Source organism: Miniopterus schreibersii (genome assembly GCF_964146895.1).
Source record: "Miniopterus schreibersii genome assembly, chromosome: 2".
Lineage (NCBI taxonomy): Eukaryota > Metazoa > Chordata > Mammalia > Chiroptera > Miniopteridae > Miniopterus > Miniopterus schreibersii.
The window spans coordinates 179,951,696-179,972,670 of record NC_138102.1 but is presented as its reverse complement, the minus strand read 5'-3'; the positions used below and the strand labels follow the sequence as shown (position 1 = coordinate 179,972,670).

At 51.7% G+C, this 20,975-nt stretch overlaps 1 protein-coding gene across 1 annotated transcript; it reads right to left on the bottom strand.

Moving 5' to 3' along the window:
* Positions 1-4,916: 4,916 nt before the first annotated feature.
* Positions 4,917-20,896, bottom strand: NCF4 (neutrophil cytosolic factor 4). Its single transcript, XM_081128501.1, has 10 exons — positions 20,770-20,896; positions 15,345-15,429; positions 14,827-14,980; positions 13,438-13,508; positions 10,275-10,402; positions 9,549-9,606; positions 8,786-8,884; positions 6,669-6,799; positions 6,334-6,399; positions 4,917-5,200 (listed from the first exon to the last, which is right to left on the bottom strand). The coding sequence occupies exons 1-10, from the start codon at positions 20,799-20,801 to the stop codon at positions 5,005-5,007; spliced, it is 1,020 nt and encodes a 339-aa protein (XP_080984627.1). The 5' UTR covers positions 20,802-20,896; the 3' UTR covers positions 4,917-5,004.
* Between the last annotated feature and the right edge of the window lie 79 nt (positions 20,897-20,975).

Sequence of the window (20,975 nt, the reverse complement as noted above, 5' to 3'; positions counted from 1 at the left end):
TGGTACAATGGGGAAAACTGACATCTTTATATCTTAGCTTCCTATCCATGAGCATGGGCTGTCTTTCCATTTATTTTGGCCTTCTTTAATCTTCAGTTGAATTTTATAATTTTATACATATAGGTCTTTCACACCTTTAGTTAGATTTAATTCCAAGCACCTTAAAGATTTTATTGGTGTAAAATTCTTTTCAAATTGTTTATTGCTGGTATATGGAAAGGCAATCAACTTCTGGTATTAATGTCACATAGTTAAACTCTATTAACTAACTAAACTCTATTAGCACATCTAATAATTTGCCTGTGCATTCTATTGGGCTTCTATGCAGAAAATTTTATCAAATGTGAATAATTACAGACATTTTTTTGCCTTCCAATCCTTATGCTTTAATTGCTTTCTACTGCCCCATTGACCTTGTCAGGGTCTCCAGTGTTGAAGAGATGGGCAATAATGGGCATTCTTGCCTCCTTCCTGCTTTTTAAAGGAACTGCTATTAATATTTTAATCTTTTCCTATTATGAATGATGTTTGCTGTAGGTTGTCTTGAAGACAGTCTTCATCAGTTTAAGGAAGTCTCTTTATTCCCCTGTATCTTTTGTGAACTATACTAATTTGAGGATGCCACAGTTTTCCTACTGGACATTTGATTATGGGTCAGGAACAGGGTTCTCAAATGAAGCAGCAGCATTGCAATAGATTTCTTCCAGGGGTATATCCCATTAACTTAGATTTCTACCTAAGAAGTCTATTTCTAATTAGGTAATTGCCATTACCCTCTACTCACTAGTAACTGAAAATTGTTCAAGGCCATTAATAAACTGATCACAAATAGTCATCATATTATTAATGAGAATGTTTTCATCTGTGTTCACATCATCACTGTTATCATGATTACCAGTCAGCTCTTATCTGTACTTCACACCACTTCAGCAATTTCCCCATCAAGCAAAGAATGAGTGATAGAGGGATCACAGAGTACAACGTTTTTCTGATATCAGCTCCTCTAATTTATTTAAGCTTAGTTGATAAACATTTTGTGCAAGAATGAAGTTTTATATCATCATCTTATCATTAGTTACAAAGAAATCTTCAAAGCCCGTATGGACGGGTTCATTTTTCAAACATCATTGTAGACAGAGTCTGTGCCAACCCCTTGAGAAGGTTAATTTATCAGCATCATTCCAGACATTGGCAACTGTGTAAATGACATTCTCAAGGCTGAACTCTTTTAGGGAGTCATGGAATCCTACACCCTGTGATTGTAGCAAGCATACAGTCTGAAATAAGTGTTTATCTTTGCTCTACAATTTTTGGTACATAGGCTGTAATACACATATCCCACTGGGGAGGAAAAAAAGCTGAAATTCTGCTTTCAACAAGAAGTTCAGGAAGGGGGTGTGCATAGCAATTTTCCAGGAATGATGATAACATCTTACAACTGGTTCTTTTACCATCCAGAATACCTGCAATGAGTTTGCACAAGTGATACAGTGGCTATTAATTGGTCAGAAAGCATTTCTCTGGTTACACATGCTGTCTTGTTTGCATAACAAGGGACAGTAATTGCAAACACCCTTCAAAGGTGGTGAATGTTGGCTTGTCCCAGGTAGTTTCAAATGTATCCTGTGTGTACCTGCAGCACTTGGCACACCAAGAGCAGTCAACAGGGTGGAACCAATTGCTGGGTCCTCATCAGCCATTCTGCAAAGCAGGATTATTTCTACTGTTGACTGTTCATGTCAAAGCTTTCATCAGGTAATATCATAGCAAACCCAGTGATGCAATTTTCAGCAGCCTCATTATCAGCAAGATCTTTTCTACCTCCAATGTTGACATTGTCTTACTTCAGTTATACATAAAGTCAAAAATTATTCCCCAAAAGCAACAACAACAAAAAGCACCACAGTGGCAAGTGTAGCTGGTAAGAACAACTCTTCAATTCAGGGTCAAGAATTGCCTCTAAATGAGTTTTGGTGCCAAATCTACACAAAAATAGACTGTGAGTTTCATAGGCTCCCTCACATCACCAAGTTGTCTTTTGCTTAGCAGTTGGCAGAAATATCTTTTTCTATGCCTTTATTTTCAATGTTTTTATGTCTTTAGAGTTTATGTGTCTCTCATGTGTATGACACTTACATGGACTTGGTTTTTTAAATCTAATATGACAATCTTTTAATTGGTGCATTGAGTCCACATATGTTTACAGTATCAAAATTATTGATATATTTGGACTTATTTTTACCAACTAGCCTTTTGAATCCTACTTCTTTTTCTTTTCCTTTTCCTCTTTTTAATTGATTTCTTTTTTTCTTATCAATTTTGATTTAAATATTAGGAAATGCATATGTTCTGTTTCTATCCGTTTAATGACTTTTATTGAAATTTTACCATGGACATTTAATTTGGCAAAGTCTACTAGATAACAATTTTTATTCTGCTTATGAATAGCATAACACCATAGAATACTTTAATTCTGCCTCTTCTAATGCCCATACTATTATTATTATTTCCCAGTATTTTAGTTCTATTCTTTTTTAACCTGACAAATTAGACACAATTATTACTCTATATTGAGAATGTTTGTTTGAATTTATATGCATGTGTATCAGTCAGGGTCCCATCAGAGAAGCAAAATCACTAGGAAAGATGTAATAAGAGATTTGTTTTCAGAGTTCAATCTTCCTCAATCATGGGAGCCGGTTGAACATTTACATGATGCTGTTGCATCTGTGGCCCATCTGCCAGGTAGACAGTCAAAAATAGAAGATGCACATGAAGTGAGAGAAGCAAAGACAAACTAGAACCTGCAGGTATGAGCTGGAACCACAACATAAAGACAGATTGTAACCAGGTCAGTCTCTCACTATCTCCAAAACTCCTGTAAGGGTAACCTGCAGAAGAAGCTGGTGCCCTTTGTCATGAAACTAAAGACACACCTGGCCCAGGAGGAGGAGGATCCACAGGAGCTGGGACCTGGCATCAAGGGTTTTACTGAGAAGTCTGCTCATCAATATAAGTGGTATTCTTTTGTGGTGATGTCAACTTCATCTGAGTGCTCTGAAGATCTCTTTGACTTTTGTGTTCTGAAGTTTCAGAATGTGAACCAGCAGACAAGTAACAATGTGCATGAGCTGAAACAGCATCTCTTACCGGAACTAAAAAGAAGTTGGCTGCTGCTTAACATTTGCCTTCTAAATCTGTTACAAAATGTCTCTGATCACCCATGCTAATCTGGATCCATACAGGAAAGGAAATTCTTGGAAATCTAATTCCAGTCAGACTCAGTCAACACAATACAAATCTACCACAATGCTCACCATTGTCTTGGCTTATCATTTGTTTTTGCATCTCAGACTATTCTTCAAGGACCACCCACATTCCTTATTGAAGAATGTGTTTTAAAGATACCTTTAGTTCAGGTATCTCGGTGGCAGATTCTCACTTTTTATCTGTACACATCTTCGTTTCATGCTCACTAATGAAAGATGATTTTACTGAGTATGTAATTAAAAAATATGTATATATCTTTATTGATTTCAGAGAGAGGAAAGGAGAGGGGGAGAGAGATAGAAACATCAATGATGAGAGAGTCACTGATCGAGCCCACAACCCGGGCATGTGCCCTGACCAGGAATCAAACCCCGATCGCCTGGATCCTAGGTGGACGCTCAACCACTGAGCCACGCCCAGCCAGGCTATAATTCTTCATTGAAAGTTATTTTGGCTCAAAAATTTGAAGCTATAATTATATTGACTTCCATGGATGCTGTTGAGAAAGCTGCTTACCATTCTAGTTGTTATTTTGTAGTGATCTCAACTTTTTCTGTTTTTTAAGATCTTCTGACTTTGGTGTTTTGTAGTTTCAAAATGTTGTAGCCAGTTGTGCACCGCTTTTTACTGGTCCTGCCTACCCAGGCATCCCTCTTGTATCCATAGATCCAAGTTTTTTATTCCTGTTGAAATACTGTATCTGCCATCTATTTAAATATTGCCTCTTCTTCGTTCTCTATATTTTCTCTTTCTGAGATTCTGATTTTAAAAGCAATCTCATTCTGTTGTTTATCTCTCTTCATTTTCATATTCTCCAACTACTTGTCTCTCTGTGTTATATTTAGGTAATTTCTTTGGTTTTATCTTCTAACTCACCAGTTTTTTTCTTCACCTGTGTGTAAGATACCATCTAACTCATCTGCTGAGTTTTCTGTTTCAACAGGTTTACACACATGCACATATACCTATACATATATATGTGTGTAAGTATATATACATATACATATACTTGTACATGTATAATATTCTATCTTTTATAAATTTGTCTGGTCATTCTCTTTAGCTTGTTCATTGTTATGAATTTATTCTTTATTTCTTTAAACGCTTTAGTCACGTAGTTCATAGTCCCTGAGATTCTAAAGCTATTGTTTGTTGTCACCAACTATTATCACTGACAGAGATTTGTTGATCTTTGACAATGAACCTTTTGCTTTATCTTAATCTAAGTGACTCCTGCCATCCTGCACTGGGGGCACTTTACTTCAGGGGAGACTCTTTCTGCTTCTGTTTGGACCCAGGGATGCCACTCTCTCGGGATCACCTCACCCTCAAGGCCTTGACTTTGCACAAGAGCTCCTGGCCCAGCCTGTCCACTTCATGGCCTCCCCAGGGCTCAGTATTCTAACAGCAGCATTGCCTCTTCATTCCAGAACAATCTTAAAATGGGGCCAAATGGATTCTGGCCCCAGCTCTGATCGTGGGTAAGAAGGGTAGAGTGGGAGGTTATTGGAGAAGCCCACTACTTCTTGTAAGGCTCATAATTCTTTGAAGAGTGTGTCCTGTCTGGGGTCTAGTTGTTTTGCAGCAGCTGGAGCCATCTATGAATCTGGCCAGGTAACATGTTAGACACCAAAACAACTGAATTTGTGTGAACAGACGTGGCAAGGTCTGTTTAATTTTTCTCAAATGGAAGTTTTTCCAGTGTCCCCTCACCGCCCCAGGGACACCATCAGCTCAGGGGACTGTGTTGTAGACCTTGTAGTCGTCCTTCTGGGTGATGTGTAGCTTCCAGGGGAAGAGGCGCTTCTGGGAAGGCAGGGGCTGGGCCTGCCTCACCATGAGCCTCACATCTTCATCCGAGATCAGCCGAACCAGGTCCCCATCAGCATCTCTGTAATTTAGGGCGATGTCCTCCTTCTGGAACTCCCGCCTGGGTGGGAAAGATCAGGGTGAGTGTAAGGTCCAGCAGCCTTAGGCCTAAGCATGGGGGCAGAGAGCAGGGCCAAGGCAGTTTTAGGGCCTGGACCTAAAAATCAGAAGTCAGAGCTTGACACAGGCCTTATCACTTGTGCAGATGGAGAACCTGAGACCCACGGGGGAAGGGACTTTCACATTAAATTAGTGGCACAGCCTGAAATGTCTTGTGTATAAATGTGTTGAAGACCTAAGAACTGTCGTGGGGAAGAGGAGCGGTTTGCCAGGTGCAGAGTAGAGCAGAATAAAGCCCCGAGAGACACCTGTGTGAAGCTCTGGAGGGGACTGGGCCTGTCTGATGAGGGTACCGGCAGGTGGGCACTCTTACTGGCTGGTCCAGGTAAAAAGTGATCTGACCTTTCTATGGGTAATTTGACAAAATGGATCAAAAGCCTAACTGACTTGCAAATACCCTGATCCCAAAATTCTACTTCTAGAAAATCATTTGGGCAAGTCGCCAAATATGTGATCACAACATTATTTGTGGTAGTAAAAAAGTGAAGGAGAACTTAAAAGGCCAAGGCAAGAGGATGCCACATTCATTGAGGTGCATCCAGAGAATGCTACTGGGTAGCCAATTAAAGGACGATTTATGCCGGGGTGGGGTGTGTGCCGAGGAAATCTGAGTGTGCGTCAGATAATGAGAGGAGTGGAAACATGAGGTGATTTCACTTGTTTATACCTCTCTGTGATTTCTGATATTTTAAAAATAATGAATAGGTATTACTGTTACAGTCAGGAAGGTAACGATGCTATTTCCATTCTGTAAAGTAACTGTCCCTAACTAATCTGGATCTTGGGAGGTGGTAGTTCCCTGGTGATGAAGTATCCAAATTCAAGGCTTTTACCTAAAGAGACTTTAGCTCTAGCTGCCAATCCACACTCACAAACTGTGTGATGTCATCCAAGGCCCTTGACCTTTCTGCAGCCCCCCACTCCTCTCTAACAAGGGAGCTGATACCCACCCAGCAGGGCTGGCTGCGGACAAAACAAAGGCAAAGGAGATGCAGAGAGCACCTAACGCACTGTATTTCCCCTTCTGATCTCTCCTCCGGGGTATGTGCCCCACCCCTCCACCCAGCCTCTCACCTCATGAGCTCCAGCAGGTCCCTTAACAGTGGAGTGCTACTGAGGTCTTCCTCCACTGCGATGTCCCTAAGAGGACAACGGCATCAGTGAGAGGCCTTAGGCCCGACGGGGACAGGAGAGTGAGGCTGGCAGACCGCGGTGGATCTTGACATCTTGTTATGGCTTTATGGCTTATCTGGAGGACAGTGGGGCACTGCAGGCTTTAAGAGTATGGGGGTTGGGGTTGGGGGGACAACATAGGATCTGATTTGGGCCTCATGGTCTAGAATATGATACGGATGTGGGAGTGGGGATGGGCAAGGAGGGTAGACAGGGCCCTCCCACAGGCCACAAACTTGATGGTGCTGATGGTGTCCTCATAGTAATAGCAGCGCAGCCAGTTGGTGGGGTCATCTTCCTCCGGGAAGTCCTTGAGGATCTTCACGAAGGACAGTGGGAAGATGCCTGTGGCTCCCCGGACAGTGCCCTGAAGAGGAAATAAAGAACTGCCTTGTCAGTACCAAGAAAGGCAGGGCCACATTTTGGGGTTCCCCAGTTCCTTTAACATGACCAAGAAAGGCAGGCAAAGTTTGGGTTCCCTTATGTAAGAGAAGGAGAAGTGACCAAGGTCACCAAGCTGCACCCAAGAAGAGTTTCATTTTAGAATAGGTCAAGATCTGAATTTATCTGAGAGTCTGCTCCCCTCTTTCATTCCCTCCCTCCCTTCCTCCTTCCCTCCCCCATTCATTCCACAGATACCACCAAACACCTGCTTTAGACTAAACAGCCGGGAATCTCCCCCTCCAGCCCATGTCTCTCGCCTAAGCTTCGGGGCCGGACCCGGCCACGGCCTGTGCTTTACACATGTTCTCTTAACCTTCACACCCTATGCAAGACATACTGTTTATGTCCCGTTTTACAGACCTATAAACTGAAGCTCAAAGTGATCTCCTCACTTCTCCCCGACTCTCCCCTCAACCTGAAGTGAGCCACAAAGAACTCTCCAGAAAATAGGAAGATGGCATGCATTTCCTGTTTCTGGAACATGGCCCAGCCATATCCCCGAGGCAGCTGTCAGAGCTGATGAGCATCTAACCCAGAGTTCCAGGACTGGGAGAAAATCAAGACAGCCAGCTCGGCAAGGCTGATGGTTCCTGCTGCCCTCCAGCCCTGCATGCCCGGGGCCCTCCCCTGCCCTCAGTGCTCCCCTTGGGACCCATCCCACAACCTCCTGAGATGCCACCACCCAGGAGCCCTGAGAGAAAGAAATCTTATTTAAGAACAACTGGACCTAATACAAAAGGCTGGTACTGGGCCTGTGTCTCGCACCCAGTGACCTCCCATCTTCATTCACCGAGTCATCATGGGCCCTTGTATGGGGCACATTCGCTGCGAGCCAGGACAAAGCTATGACCAAGACAGGCCCTGGTTCCAGCGTCTCATTTAAGTCTCTCGGCACCAGCTAGAGGCCACACACCCAAGCCCTGAACAGCTACATCTCGTTTAACATTTCCAGGAACCCTGTGAAGAAACTGTCAGCATTGCTTCAATTACAGAAAAGGAAACCACTGGGTTGAGCAAGTTTCCCAAGGTCACGAAGCTGCTTAAAAACAGAGCAAGGACGTGACAGCAGACAGGCCGACTCCAGAGCTCGAGCCCTCCCTTCCTCGCCGCCTTTCCTCGCCGCGTGCCTGTCAGCAACGCCATCCCGGGTCAAGGCCAGTGCTTCTCAGCGGGGCGCCTTTGCCTCCCAGGGCCCTGTGTCTGGAGACCTATTTGATTGTTGCAACTGGAGGGGTGTGACTCGCATCTAGTGGGTGGAACCCAAGGATGTTGCTAAAGATCCTACAGCGCACAGGGCAGCCCTGTAACAAAGAACTCTCTGGCCTCAGTGTCCACAGTGCTGCCTCTGAGAAACCCAGTGACAGACCGAGAAATTAAGCTCAGTGGATCAACTGACTGGCCCAAAGCAACAGTTTCTTGGGGTCAGAGAGAACTAAAGGTGAGTGTAGGCTCCACAATCACCTGTCCCCCCAGTGGCTATATTCCCTCAGGTTCTCCCACCCACCTGCCCAGACCCCCAGACCTATCCTCAGACTGCACCTCTTCCCTGGGGTCTTCCTTGACCCCTCCTCATTCTCTGATCCCCTCACCAGACCCAAAGTGATCTCACCTCCACCCTCACCTCCACCCTCACCTCCAACCTCACCTCCACCCTCACCTCCATCATCACTTCCATCATCACTTCTAACCTCATCTCCACCCTCACTTCCATCGTCACTTCTAACTTCACCTCCACCCTCACCTCCACCTTGACCTCCAACCTCACCTCCAACCCCACCTCCATCTTCACCTCCACCCTCACCTCCAACCTCACCTCCAACCCCACCTCCATCTTCACCTCCACCCTCACCTCCAACCTCATCTCCACTCTCACCTCCATTCTCACCTCCACCTTCACATCCAAACTCACCTCCAGCCAGTCTTTGTTGATCCGACTAAGAAGGAAGATCACATCTCCGGCTTTGAAATTCAGCTCCAGCTTGCTGTTCCCAGTGAAGTCAAACAGGGCCTGGGGGGAAGAGTGGAGTAAGGTGGGGGGAGGGAAACATTCACTGAGTCCCTACTAAAGTGCTTACTTTGGTGCCCCATTTAACAGGTGAGGAGACTAAGGCTCAGGGAGAATGAGTCACTTGTTTGAGGCCACTCCACTAGTTATCAGAGGAGCAGGCCTAGAACCCAGGTCTCCCTGACTCCGCAGTGGGTGCTCCTTCCACTGGTGCTTCTTCCATGGGAGGGAAGGAGCCAATCTCCCTGGATCCAGGGCCTTCCCTGCCCCCAGGCCTGTGTGGGCTCCAGCACCCCCATATGCCCCAGGCACTGACCACACTGGCTCTGAGATGCAGGTTTTAATGTGTGTCCTCAGGGACTCGTGAGCCCCTTGAGGACAAGGCCTTGCCTGAGTCATCTCTGAGTCAACAGGACTGGCCCAGAGGGGCCCGGGGAAAGCTTGCTGAATGAGTGACAGAGGGATACATTCTCTTCTGCCTCTGTGTGCTCCTCATGTGGCCTCTTCACAGCTTAGCTGAGGTCCTCGATGTCCAAGAATGAGGCTGTGGCCCTTCCTCCTGGCAGCCCCAGCCCCACTAGACACAAGCCAATGCCCTGCAAGAGGGGCTTTGTGGCTGAGGGTCAGCTGCCCAGAGGTGAGGCGGGAGGGGCAGGCCCCAGGGTACCTCTGCTCTCGGAGCTGCCAAGCGATCTAAGCCAGCACCTTGTGGGGACTCACTCTTGCTGTGGAGAGAGAAGAGGGGCTGTCAGGCCTTCTGGTTCTCCCAGGGCCCAGCTCCCCGCTTCTGTGCCAGACGTGGGAACCGCGGGAGAGAGATGATGTTAAAAATGCAGGTACAATTGCTCCTGTGGCTCAGCACCCCCCCCCCCCGCCTTGTTCTCTGCCTCTAGAGGAGAGATTGTACCCCCTTTTTGGACCAGGAAGCAGGGGCTGAGAAAGGAGGGGATGGGACGCTGCCACTTAGTGCCTAACTTGCCAGACCTCCCACATTTGTTCTTTCTTTTACTCCCGCACCCAACCCCTGAAGTCACGGTATTATCCTGTTTCAACTGGACACAGGCTGAAGAGGGGACACGCCCTGCTCCAGGGCCCAGGGCTGGAATCCGGCCTGTGCCCCGCTGGGTGCACCAGGGAGGGGGCTTCAGGCTGAGCCGCTCAGAGACACTGGATGGAGGGGGGAGGGGGAGGGGGAGGGGGAGGGGGAGGGGTGGGGCTCGGGAGGGGTGGGGCTCAGGAGTGCTGCCCCCCCCCCATCCTGAGCAGCTGCAGCCTCACCTTTGGACCCCCACCCCCGCACCCGCGCTGTTTCAGGGGCTCAGGTTTTCAATGATTACTTCCTGCGGGATAGGCCCGGAGGAAGCGGCCCCGGGAGCGCAGGGACCCCACTTACACCTTCCTGGTGCGGGGGCGCAGCCTGCGGAGCGCCTGCGGCACCTGCTCGGTGTCGTAGGGCGACTGGTAGAAGAAGATGCGGACGTCTTCGTCCATCAGCACCCAGATGGGCAGGCTCAGGAGGGCCTGCGTTGGGGAGAGCACAGGGCAGGGTGGGGGCGTCAGGACGGCCTGGGCATTGCAGCCCAGCTGCTCCGTCCCTCAGCCCCACCCAGGACCCCCCTCTCCTCTGCCTGGCAACAGAAACGAGATACATTTCAGCGATTCCAGTGGCTAAAGGAACACTTCCCAAGCTTTGCGCCCAGGCTTAAGGTCAAGGGGGGGCCAAATGGCTGGAGAAGAGTTCATTTAGAAAAGACCAAAGGCCTCCAGACAGGACAGCAGAGGGTGCCAGGGAGCAGGACAGGGTGCTGACCAGGCACTGAGTGCCGCGCCATGTGACCTCACGCCATTTCACAGGGACCTGGGCCGTAGGATCAGAAAGGTGAAGGGGCCTGCCTGAGGCCACACAGCTTAGCAAGTGACAAAGCTGGGGCACCCAGGGCCATCTGCCGCTGAAGACCATCCCTTAGATCAAAATGAGATGATATGCAGGAGGAATCCCCCAAAAACCCAAATTAACAACAGTTGGTGAGATGACCTAAAAAAACACTGCTTGTACTTCATCGCATATCATAATTGGGGAAACTGAAACTAAGAGAGGGAAAGTGCCTGGCCCAGTTGGCAGAGCTAGGAAATGGTGGGGTCAGGACTCTCATTTGATGTGAGGCAAAGACCTTGAGGCGTGAGGACCCAGGCCTGGCAGGGTCACCTCCAAGATGCACACTGCGCAGATCCCTACCCTCAGTCACACACCACACAGGCCCCCAGGAGCACTGTGGTTAGCTCTGGGAGCTGAAGCCCCACAGGCACCCAGAATCCAGGCATCCTCAGAGAATCCCAAGGAGGCAGCAGGACAGGAGAGGCCTGGAACACCACCCCAGAGGAGCTGGGAACACAGAGCCTGAGAAAGACGTAGCTATTGTAGGTGAGGGCTGGGAGGCAGTCCAGAGCTGGGTCAGAATGCACAGACACTGAGCCAGGCTGCGCCCGGGATCGAATCCCAGCCCTGCCACTCACCAGCGAGGTGACCCCGGGCCTCCATGTATTCACTAATAAACTGGGATGAGAGCAGTATCTCCCTTGTGGGATGGTGTAAGGATTAAATAAATGAGTATGTGCCCAACGCTTAGAACCGCACTGGGCGTCTACCAAGTGACCCGTCCACCAAGTGAGGTGTCACCATTGTTGCTGTTTTTTTATTACTACATAGCACAGTGGGTAAGGGCACAACCCTAGAGTCTCAGGGATGTGAGTTCAAATCCCATCCCTCCTACCTAACTGCTCTGTGACCCTGGGTGAGCGACTCCGCCTCTCTGTGCCTCCTGTCCTCATTTTAACACCTTGCTGACCCACTATTTCGAGCCAGAACTTGCCTGTGCACCCGGCTACTTCTCTGCTCTTATAAAACTCGACATTGCTTTCAGACCTTAAGATGACTTAAACTATGTAAGTGCAGACACAAGTCATCTCAGCAACGTTTGGACATGGAAACACGAGTGTACTCGTGACCGGTCAGCAAGGTGTTGGGATAATGGTATCTAACTCACAAGTTACTGAGGGAACTAAATAAGCCCGTTCACTTTTCTGGCTAATGCATATCAAGAGCCTCCCTGTTGTTAGTCAAAGTGCTCCACATAGTTCCAGGCCATTGTCATTATCACATGACCCATGTTCTCCATTAGGACAGAGGTGAGACCGGAGGGAATCAGGCTTTTCTAATAACTATCCAACAATGGGACCAGCAGCCTGGGTCAGGGAGAGGGGTAGTGAGCTTCCCATCTCTGTAGGTGTGCAAGCACAGGATGGGGTGACCAATAGCAGAGATTCCTGCACTGATTGACCTCTGGGCTTCAAGGAATCAAACTGGACACAGCTAGGCAGAGATGGGGTCCTCCAGGCTGCCGGTTGCTAAGATCAGTGTGGGGTGAAGCCTCTTCTCCCTCCCTCCAGAGCACACTCTCCAGCTCTTTGAGAGGAGGGTGGAGCTTTCAGCTGCCCTGAGGGAGCAGCTGTCGCAGAGCCCCCTAGAGGGGAGATTCCTGCTGTCCAAAAGTGGGCAGCCGGGCCACCTGCTCCCTCCTCCCACCCCTTCACAGAACTAGGAGTCATTAGCTCTCATTTCAGGAAGCAGGCTCACAGTTTCCAAAGCACTTTCACATTCTTTTCTCAATGGATCTCAGTGCCACTCCTATGAGACCAGAGAATGGGAGGCACTGCCGCACTTCATAAGAGGGAAGCCATAGCCCAAGGAGGATGGGCAGCTCGCCCCACATCACCGAGACAGGCAACGCTGGAGCAAAGACTAAAGCGACTCCCAGCTCGGTGCTTCAGCCATGAGAGTAGAAGAGCATGCCTCTGGGCTATGAGGAGGGCTTCCTTCTCTAGGTTCCTGACGTTGCCATTAAGCATGGCTTGTATGCCTCTAGTGGCAGCGTGCTCACTACCACATGAGGAACATTGTCCCTTTCTTGTCTAGCTCTGTTTGATGAAAGGCCTTTCCTGGACAGCCTGGTCTCTGCCTTTAGGTTGCTCCTTCCTCTGTCTTCCCCATCTCCTAGGGATGCAGACAAAATACAGGTTGGGGGATAAACAAGGGCACCCATTCAAGCCCATAATATCCAGCAACTAATATCCAGCCTGTGCCCTGGCAAGGGGTCTTTCTCCAGTTCCCACAAACATGCTGTGTGAGAGAGCTGGGGCCCTGGCCCATCGTGCCCCCTTATGTAGGCTGAGCCTCTGCGATTTCATGACCCACCTGACCATGTTCCACTGGGCAGGGGGCACCTTGGAGGCAGGCCCTGGGCCCCATTCACCTCTGTATCAGAACTCCCGGCACAAACACTGTATTTGTCCTTTCAAAGTGTGGCTGCTCATACCTTCTCCACTGAGCCTACGACAACCCGCCCCTGGCACCCTGCAGGCCCGGCCTTTAAGGATGGAAGGCGTAGACAATCCAAGCCAGAGAACCGGCCCCAGTTCCCAGAGCCATGCTCAGACATGGTACCTGGGCTACACCCCGTGCCCTCCCAGGTGCCAGGGTGGCACGGCCCCGCCGTTACCTTCATGTAAGCGTTGAGGGCCGGTATGCGCATCTCCGCGATCTCCTGTTTCACACCCATGTAGACCTTGGCTGAGGAGAGGCAAAGAGCTGTCCTGGGAGCCCAGCCCAAGAACATGGCCTCTGGGCTCCTCCCCTCATCTTTCCGCAGGTGCTGAGGTGGCTGCTCTGCACCATCCCCATCCAACTTGCCCTCTCTGAGCTGCAGTATCGCCAGCTGATGTTTTTCTTGTTGTAATTGTTTATGTGGTGCCTAACTGCCCCCACCACACACACACACACACACGCGCGCAGCTCTTAGCTCCAGAAGAACAGGACCTTTGCTTTGCTCAGGCTGTGCCCCATCACCTAGGAGAGTGGGCCTCAGCAATCTCACTGCACTGGACTCACCCCAGAGCAATTGAGTCAGGACCCCTGGGGGTGGGGCCTGGGCATCAGGATATTTTAAACAAGTGGCTTCCAATATGCCACCACGATTAAGAACCACAGGTCTAGAATATCGCCCAAATCAACGGATATTTGGTGAGTGGGTGAGTGAATCACTCTGATAAAGCAAGACCGAGTGTTTGCGGGGAGAGGGACACTGACGCTGGCTGACTGGAGACAAAGGTCCTCTCCAGGAGCCTCAGGCTGGGCCTGGGAGGACTACGTACCCAGAGATACCCCCACCACCCCAGAAGGGAGCCGTGGACCTCTAGGGAGACACTGGGGGAGCAGCCGGTGAGGTAGAAAGGGAACTGGAAGACACGGGTGCCACAGAAGCTTGGAGAGGGCTTCCTGGAAGAGGAGCCATGACAATAAAGACGAGGCCTGAGAGCTGTCTGCGCCCACCGGCGTCCCAGCCAACAGGTCACAGCATTTCTCTCGCAGGGCTCAAGCAGGCAGGAGCTGAGAAGTCGGAGGTTTGGGCTTGTCCAAGGTGCAAGTTAGGCTCGAGTTGGGAGGAAGGCCAGGAGGCAAGGGGTGAGGGGACAGCCTCTCAGCAGAGCAGGGAAGGAGAGGAGCCATGGGCACCGGGAGGAGCCAGGACTGCGGGGGTAGAGGGCAGTTCTCGTGGAGGGGCCAGCGGGAGGGCTCGAAGAGGAGCTGGTGCGTTTGACTAGGGGGACACGCATGCCTGACTCGTGTGCTCCACACCATGGCCACGGCCACTGGCGGGTGGCTGAAGCCGTGAGGGTCACGGGAGTTTAGGAAGTCAAGGACCGGGAGGCTAGGAGTTAGAGGGCAGCCCGTGACCGCAAGGAGGGGGCATGGGCTCAATGTACGCTGTCACTTAGTCTAAAACAGGACGACTGGACAGCGTCAGCCAAGCTGGAAGGGGAGCCAAGGGACGCGGTTGTGTCCTGGGCGGGGGCCCGGCTGTGCCTGCGGCGGGACGGCCCGGCGCTACCTGGGAGGGCGGGCAGGCTGCAGGGGAAGGGGCCGGTCCTGCCCTCGGGGCCGTACCGCTCCTCCAGCTTGTTCTGCAAGGCGTAGAACTGGCGGTAGCGGCGGTAGATGAGGTACTTGGACCCCCCTTTCGTCTTCACCTCAATGACAAACACCTAGGACAGAGGCCAGGGGGTAGGAACGCGGAGGCCAAGGGCAGAAGAGGGAGAGAGAGGTTCGATGTCCGAGGGTTACAGTGGGGCTTCTTGACCTCCGAGGGACATTTGGTGCCAAATAATTCTTTGCCGTGGGGCGTCCTGTTCACTGTAGCATGTTAGGCAGCATCCCCGGCCCCCACCCACTGGGTGCCAGCAGCATCCCCACCCCACGTGGGAATAATAAAAAATGCCTGAAGGTATTTACTGCCAGATGTCCCCTGGAGGGCAGAATCGCCCTGCCGAGAACCACTGGGTAGAAGTGAAGAGATGGGAGAGGTGAAGGTTCAGAGGTCAGAGGTGAAGGTCCAGGGGTCTCTCTTACAAAGTGGCTGGTGAAGCCCCTCTTCTCCTCGATGTCCGCGATGTTGGCTGAGATTGCGACATCATCAGGAAGCTGTTCAAAGTCGCTGAGGGAGGAAAAGAAGCCCTGGTCACCGCCCTGAGCTGTCCGGTGGGCCCGCTGGGTGTGAGGCAGTGTGCAAAGCAAATCCCGGGTGTGCTCGGCACTGCTCGTTCAGCGCCCCTTCCCCGGGGGGCCAGGCCAACACGCAGACCAGGCCTCCAGGGTGAGGGACATGTACCAACAGCCATGTTACAAGCTAGCAAATCACTTTGCGGCTGCATGATCCATCCAGGACCAGAGGCTGGCCAGGCAGAGGAGGGTCTCTGGTTCTGAGCTAAGGAAGCTCTACGGGCAATAGGAAGCCATGCAAGGCTTCAGAAGAGAGTGAAAACACAATCTGATCCGGCTTCAGGAGGCCAACTGAGGCACCTGCGTAGAGAAGAAAGGAGGGCAGAGACTTGAAGGGACAGAACACCACTGGGAGGCTTTGAAATGCTCCAACTGAGAGATGACAGACAGACACCTTTTCATTTGTTGTGTTCCCTGTTCCTTCCTGCTAATCAGCTCCAGTTTTGTTCAGGGTGGCCGTGTGCCTAGCTCCAAGGTGATAGATCATGCTTGGGTTGAGCCAAACATAAAAGTCCCATGCCTGCCTTCCAGCCTCTTTTGCAGCTAGGAGTAGCCACGTGGCCGGTTTTGGCCAATGGGACCTAAGAGGGAATCTACAGCAGGGGGCCTATTGGAGAGTTTGCTTTCCTGATCCAGAGAGATGGACAAGCCAGCATGGTTTCTTCCCTTTCTCCCTTCTGCCTCTCTTGAAGGCAACCGTGACATCTGGACCTGTAGCAGCTACATTGCATTCCTGAGGCAAAAACATGTAGAAGACCAAGGGAGTCTCTGGGATGCCGGTCCTGAAGTCACTGAGTTGTGGAACCAGATATGAACCTCTGAGCTTCTTGTTATGTGAAAAAAACAAACCCGTTTGTTTAAGCTATTATAGTTCCTCTGTTCTCTGCAGGCTTATGCATTTCCAATGGACACGTTCCTGAGTTACGACCGCCAGGGTTTGGCGACTGTTTCGATGTGGAGGTAAAAGAAATAGCAGCGTCCAGAGTGACACCCACGTGTCACCTGTATTCTGACCAGGATAGTGGGAGGGGAGCAGAGTTGATGGACTCAGTTTCAGGCCAATTTGAGAGGTCTCTTGGGCACCCAGGTCAAGGCCCAGCAAGAGCTGGTGTGTGGTTCTGGAGCTGGGTCGGGGCATCTCAGCTGCAGTGGGAGGGTAAGAACCATGTGGCTGAGGCTGTGGCTAAGACCCCAGAGAAGAGCAGTGAGCAGAGGAAGGGCCTGGAGTGACAGGTGGAGGGAGAGAAGACAGACAGCCAATAAAGCGGAAGAAGTCGCCAAGTCCAGCCACTTGTGGACAGATGAAGAAACTGGAAGCAATTACGACTCTATATTGCAGCAATTAGGAAACAGGGAGGGAGCTGGGGGGCAGGGGCCCCCTCATCTGAAGCCTCAGAGCTTGCCAAGACTTCAGGAGAAAACGGTGTCAAAGTCTACACACCCAGGCCCAGCCCCCGCTGGTTCCCACGTGACCTGCGTTGCTTGGGATCCCAGGCTACCTTGGGACACAGACATACAAGGCTGCCATCCGGAGGTGACTCAGGGTGGCAGTGGGCACGCAGAGGAAATCCCCACCACTCCCATAGTACCTTGGTGGCCACAGGCAACCTCCCCAGTCACTTTCTACACATGCCCCTATGGTGACACCCATGGAGAAGCTTCCTCCTTCATCTTCTCCCCTGAGGCTCCGCATTTCATGGGTATTTCATCTGCAATGTGATGAGAGTAGGGCAGGAAGGAACCAGGGGGGTAAAAAGAGCCTTGAGCGGGGAACCCGACAGGCTGGGTAATAGTAACCTTGGCCAACTATTTCCTGAGCGCCCACTTTGCACCAGGCACTCTTCTAAGACGGTGTCCCCTTGTTACAGACAAGGAAATTGAGGTACAGACAGGTTAACAGGCTTGCCCAAGTAAGTCTAGAGGCTGTGCAGTCCCTGGTTTGAAGCAGGAACTTACATGAATCCCAGCCCTTCCCAGCCTCAGGTGCCCCTCTGAGTAGCAACAGCCAACCCCTGTAAGCGCCCGCAGCACCTCAGACGGTTCCGAGCACGTTAGGACACGGCCTCTGCCACCTGGTCTCACGGCTGCGTGGAGGAGCTGGTCACTAACAAATAATGACAGATTTGCGATGGGCATAGGTGCTATAAAGGAAAAGCACCGGCGTTTTGAGCTGCAGCAGGAGCCTGGCCATTTGCCCCGTCCCTCAGAGTCAGTGTGCAGTGGGCGTGAGAGCTTGGGAGCAGACACTTCTGGGGGAGACGTCAAGTCCATCTGTCCCTCAGAGAGAAAAGCAGGGGCGCTGTGCACGGGTGAGGGCCAGGCTCGCTCAGACTGAGGGTGGTCAGGAGAGCTTCTTCTTCCTCCCAGAAGCCTCCTTGACTAGCAGGAAAAGAAATGAGGAGCTGGCCACAGGATGATAGGCGAGGGAAACATTGAGAGCCAAAGGCCCTGCAAGGGGGGCAAATCCAAGGATCTGCCGTGAGGGAGAGGGATCATCTGAGTGCATCTGAGCACAGAACTGGAGGGAGAAAGTGATGAGAGAGGAGGCCGGTGAGGCTGGCGGGGTCCATGCACCAAGCGCCTTGTGCCTTGCCCTGGGGTGGGGGGAGTGAAGAAAGCGCTCCAGGGGGCAAGGAGGCCAATGACCCAGGACCTGGCTCTGGGGCCATCCTCCTCTGAGGGGCGAGGGCAGCTGTAAAGGGCATCAGCCGGCCTGAGTGGGACAGAGCAGGAGGGCACCGGTGTTAGAGGGAGACCTGGATCCCTGCTCTGCAGGTGCCAGCAGGGGCCTTGGGAAGGCTCCTCTCTGTGCTCTGGCTCCTCCCCTCTAGGACATGGGGACCACAGATGCATGTACATCCCAGGAGGGTCAGGAGGCCCCACTGGAACAAGCACAGCCCGGGAAGCTCCGCAGGAGCAGGGACCTCGCCCTCCCTGCATCCCCAGCGCCCAGACCGCACTGGGCGCACAGGAGGTGCTCAGCCGGGCCACTGCCTGCGTCTGTGTTTGAGCAAGGCTTCCACTGGGCCGTGTGGAAAGGGTCCGGGCCCTCCTGAGAGAGCCAGGAAGGGGCTGCATCGGGGGAGCAGGGGGGCAGCAACTCCACTGATGTCCCCCTAAAATAACCGTCCCCATGGAGACCTCAGCAGGACCCCTCAGAGCTGAAGTCAACTCGGCCGCCTGGGGGCAGGATGCTTGGGGCTTATATACACTCTGTTCATGCAAAGTACACTCGGGAGCATGGACAGGTGAGACTGAAGGTTGAAAGACCCTTGGGCAGCAGCTAGTTCAAGTTTTGTGGTTCCTGTACGTAGTAGGTGCTCAAAACATGTTTGTTGGAACTAAACTCACTACCTCGCTTTGTCCTTTCCTTCTCCAGACAGCTCTGGTCTTAGAAAGTCCTGCTGTGGGGACTCTGCCGCCCGCCCACTGGTCCTCTGCTTTGGCCCGAAGCAGAACCTGGGGCCCGCTTTCAAATAAGTGGCCTCCAGGGGGCAAGGAGGCCAATGACCCAGGACCTGGCTCTGGGGGATCCTCCTCTGAGCGGAGAGGGCAGCTGTAAAGGGACAGGGAGTGGGAGGGGGGCACACAGTCGCCTGGCCAGCCCTGGGAGTCATCCCTCTGGGCCACAAACCCCGAGAAATAGGAAGTGCCGCAGCCTCGAAGAGCAGCTGTTTCCGGGGGTGCGTGTTGGCATGTCGGGCCTGGTCTCCAGTGGGAACCGGTGGGGACGAGGGGCTGGGATCTGGTGGTTCGGCCTCACCCCAGCGCCCCGGCCCCAGCCTCTGTGGCTCACCAAGGCCCTGCCAGATCCGTCCTGTAAGCACAGGCTTCTCCTGCCCCTCCCTCCACACACGCCCGAGAGCGCGCGCACACACACACACACACACTCACACGCAGCCGAGCCTTCCTTCCACCATCCAAAGCCTGCAAACCCCACCCCAGCTTCCATTTCTGGCCTGATTGCACCACAGGCCCTTTGCCGCCCACTTCAGCCCACGCCAGCCTGACCCATCTCCGGAGACGCTCAGAGTCACCCCCTCACAATTAGCACACTCTTTCTTTTTTTAAATCCTCAGTGGAGGATATTTTTTCCGTTGAGTTTTAGAGAAAGTGGGAGGGAGGGAAGGAGGGGGAGAGGGAGAGAGAAAGAGAAACATCAATTGGTTGCCTCTCACATGTGCCCTGACCAGGGCCGGGGATACAACCTGCAACCCAGGTACATGCCCTTGACTCGGAATCGAACCCAGGACTCTTCAGTGTGCATGCTGACGCTCTAACCACTGAGAAACACTGCCAGGGCAGCGCGCTCTTTTTTATGTCACCTGCTGTTACAATCCCAGAAAGCAAGAGCCAAGCCCTGGGTCCTCAGGTGCCCACAGTCCGGAGTACAGGCCTGGCTATTGAGGAAACATTCAGAAAATGCTGCTACAGATGAACCTAAGCCCTGGCCAGGCTGTGCCCCAAGCCCAGGCCTTGCCGCTCACTCCCTGTGCCCTGAGTAAGTTCTCTGTCCTCCTTGGGCCTCAGTTTTCTCATCTATACAACGACAGGATTGGACCAGAAGGATTTAAGGACACTTTCCAACTCAAAGATCCACTCATTCATTCACTCAGCAGCATTTACTGAGCACGGAGTTCATACCAGCCTTGATCTGCATCCTGGGGAGACCGCAGTGATCGACAGAGACAGATACTGTACCCTCATCAAACTTGCCTCTAAAGGTGGAGCCAGTGACAAGGACAACAAATAAATGAGTCTAGAATATTATTACAGTAACATCAGGACGCACAGAAAAAGAAAGCAGGGCAAGGGGTCAAAGAACAGCAAGGGGGCTGTCAGGGAAGGCTTCAGGGAGGAGGTGACATTTGAGCCAAGCCCTGGTTAAAGAGGGAGAACATGGCAGATTCTGTCTTCTGTCTGAACAAAAGATGAAAAGCCACTACTGACCACAATGTGGAGCAGTGAGCCCAGCCTGGGAGACAGATCACCTGAGTTCCCATCCCGACTCTGCCACCCACTCCTGTGTGACCCTGGGAAGGTCACTGCCCATCTCTGAGCCTCAAGTCTTCATCTGTGCCTGAGGGAGTGAACCGCAGTCTAGTTTCCTTAAAATAGTTCTGAGAGTCTGCATTTCTGAGTATTTGGGTTCTGACTCAACCCCAGCCTCTCAACTTTTGCTATTAATAAGGGGCTGCAAGAGGGCTGGCCTCTGTCCCCAAGGCCTGCTGGGAACAGTGAGGAGGCCCAGGGAGGGCAGCACCCCTGCACTCACCTCTCGGACCGCAGCTGCTGGGCCACGGCCATGGCCGTCAGTGGTCCAGGAGAGTGGGTGACGGAGGGTCTCACCCAGCCAGGCCCAGACTGCGTTCACCTCTCACTTCCTTCCGGCCACCCAGCGTCTGGGCTGCGGTCCCAGGAGTCCCCAGGAAATTTTGGGGAGGCCCCACCCCCGCTTCTCTGAGCTCTAGCAGAGGCCCC

Excerpts from the sequence above, each read along its gene's own strand:
- NCF4 (XM_081128501.1), bottom strand. The coding sequence starts at position 20,801 with ATGGCCGTGGCCCAGCAGCTGCGGTCCGAGAG. Across the intron at positions 8,885-9,548 it reads TGGCAGCTCCGAGAGCAGAG|GCCCTGTTTGACTTCACTGG; the intron begins GTACCCTGGGGC and ends TCTTCCCCCCAG. Across the intron at positions 5,201-6,333 it reads GACCTGCTGGAGCTCATGAG|GCGGGAGTTCCAGAAGGAGG; the intron begins GTGAGAGGCTGG and ends TTTCCCACCCAG.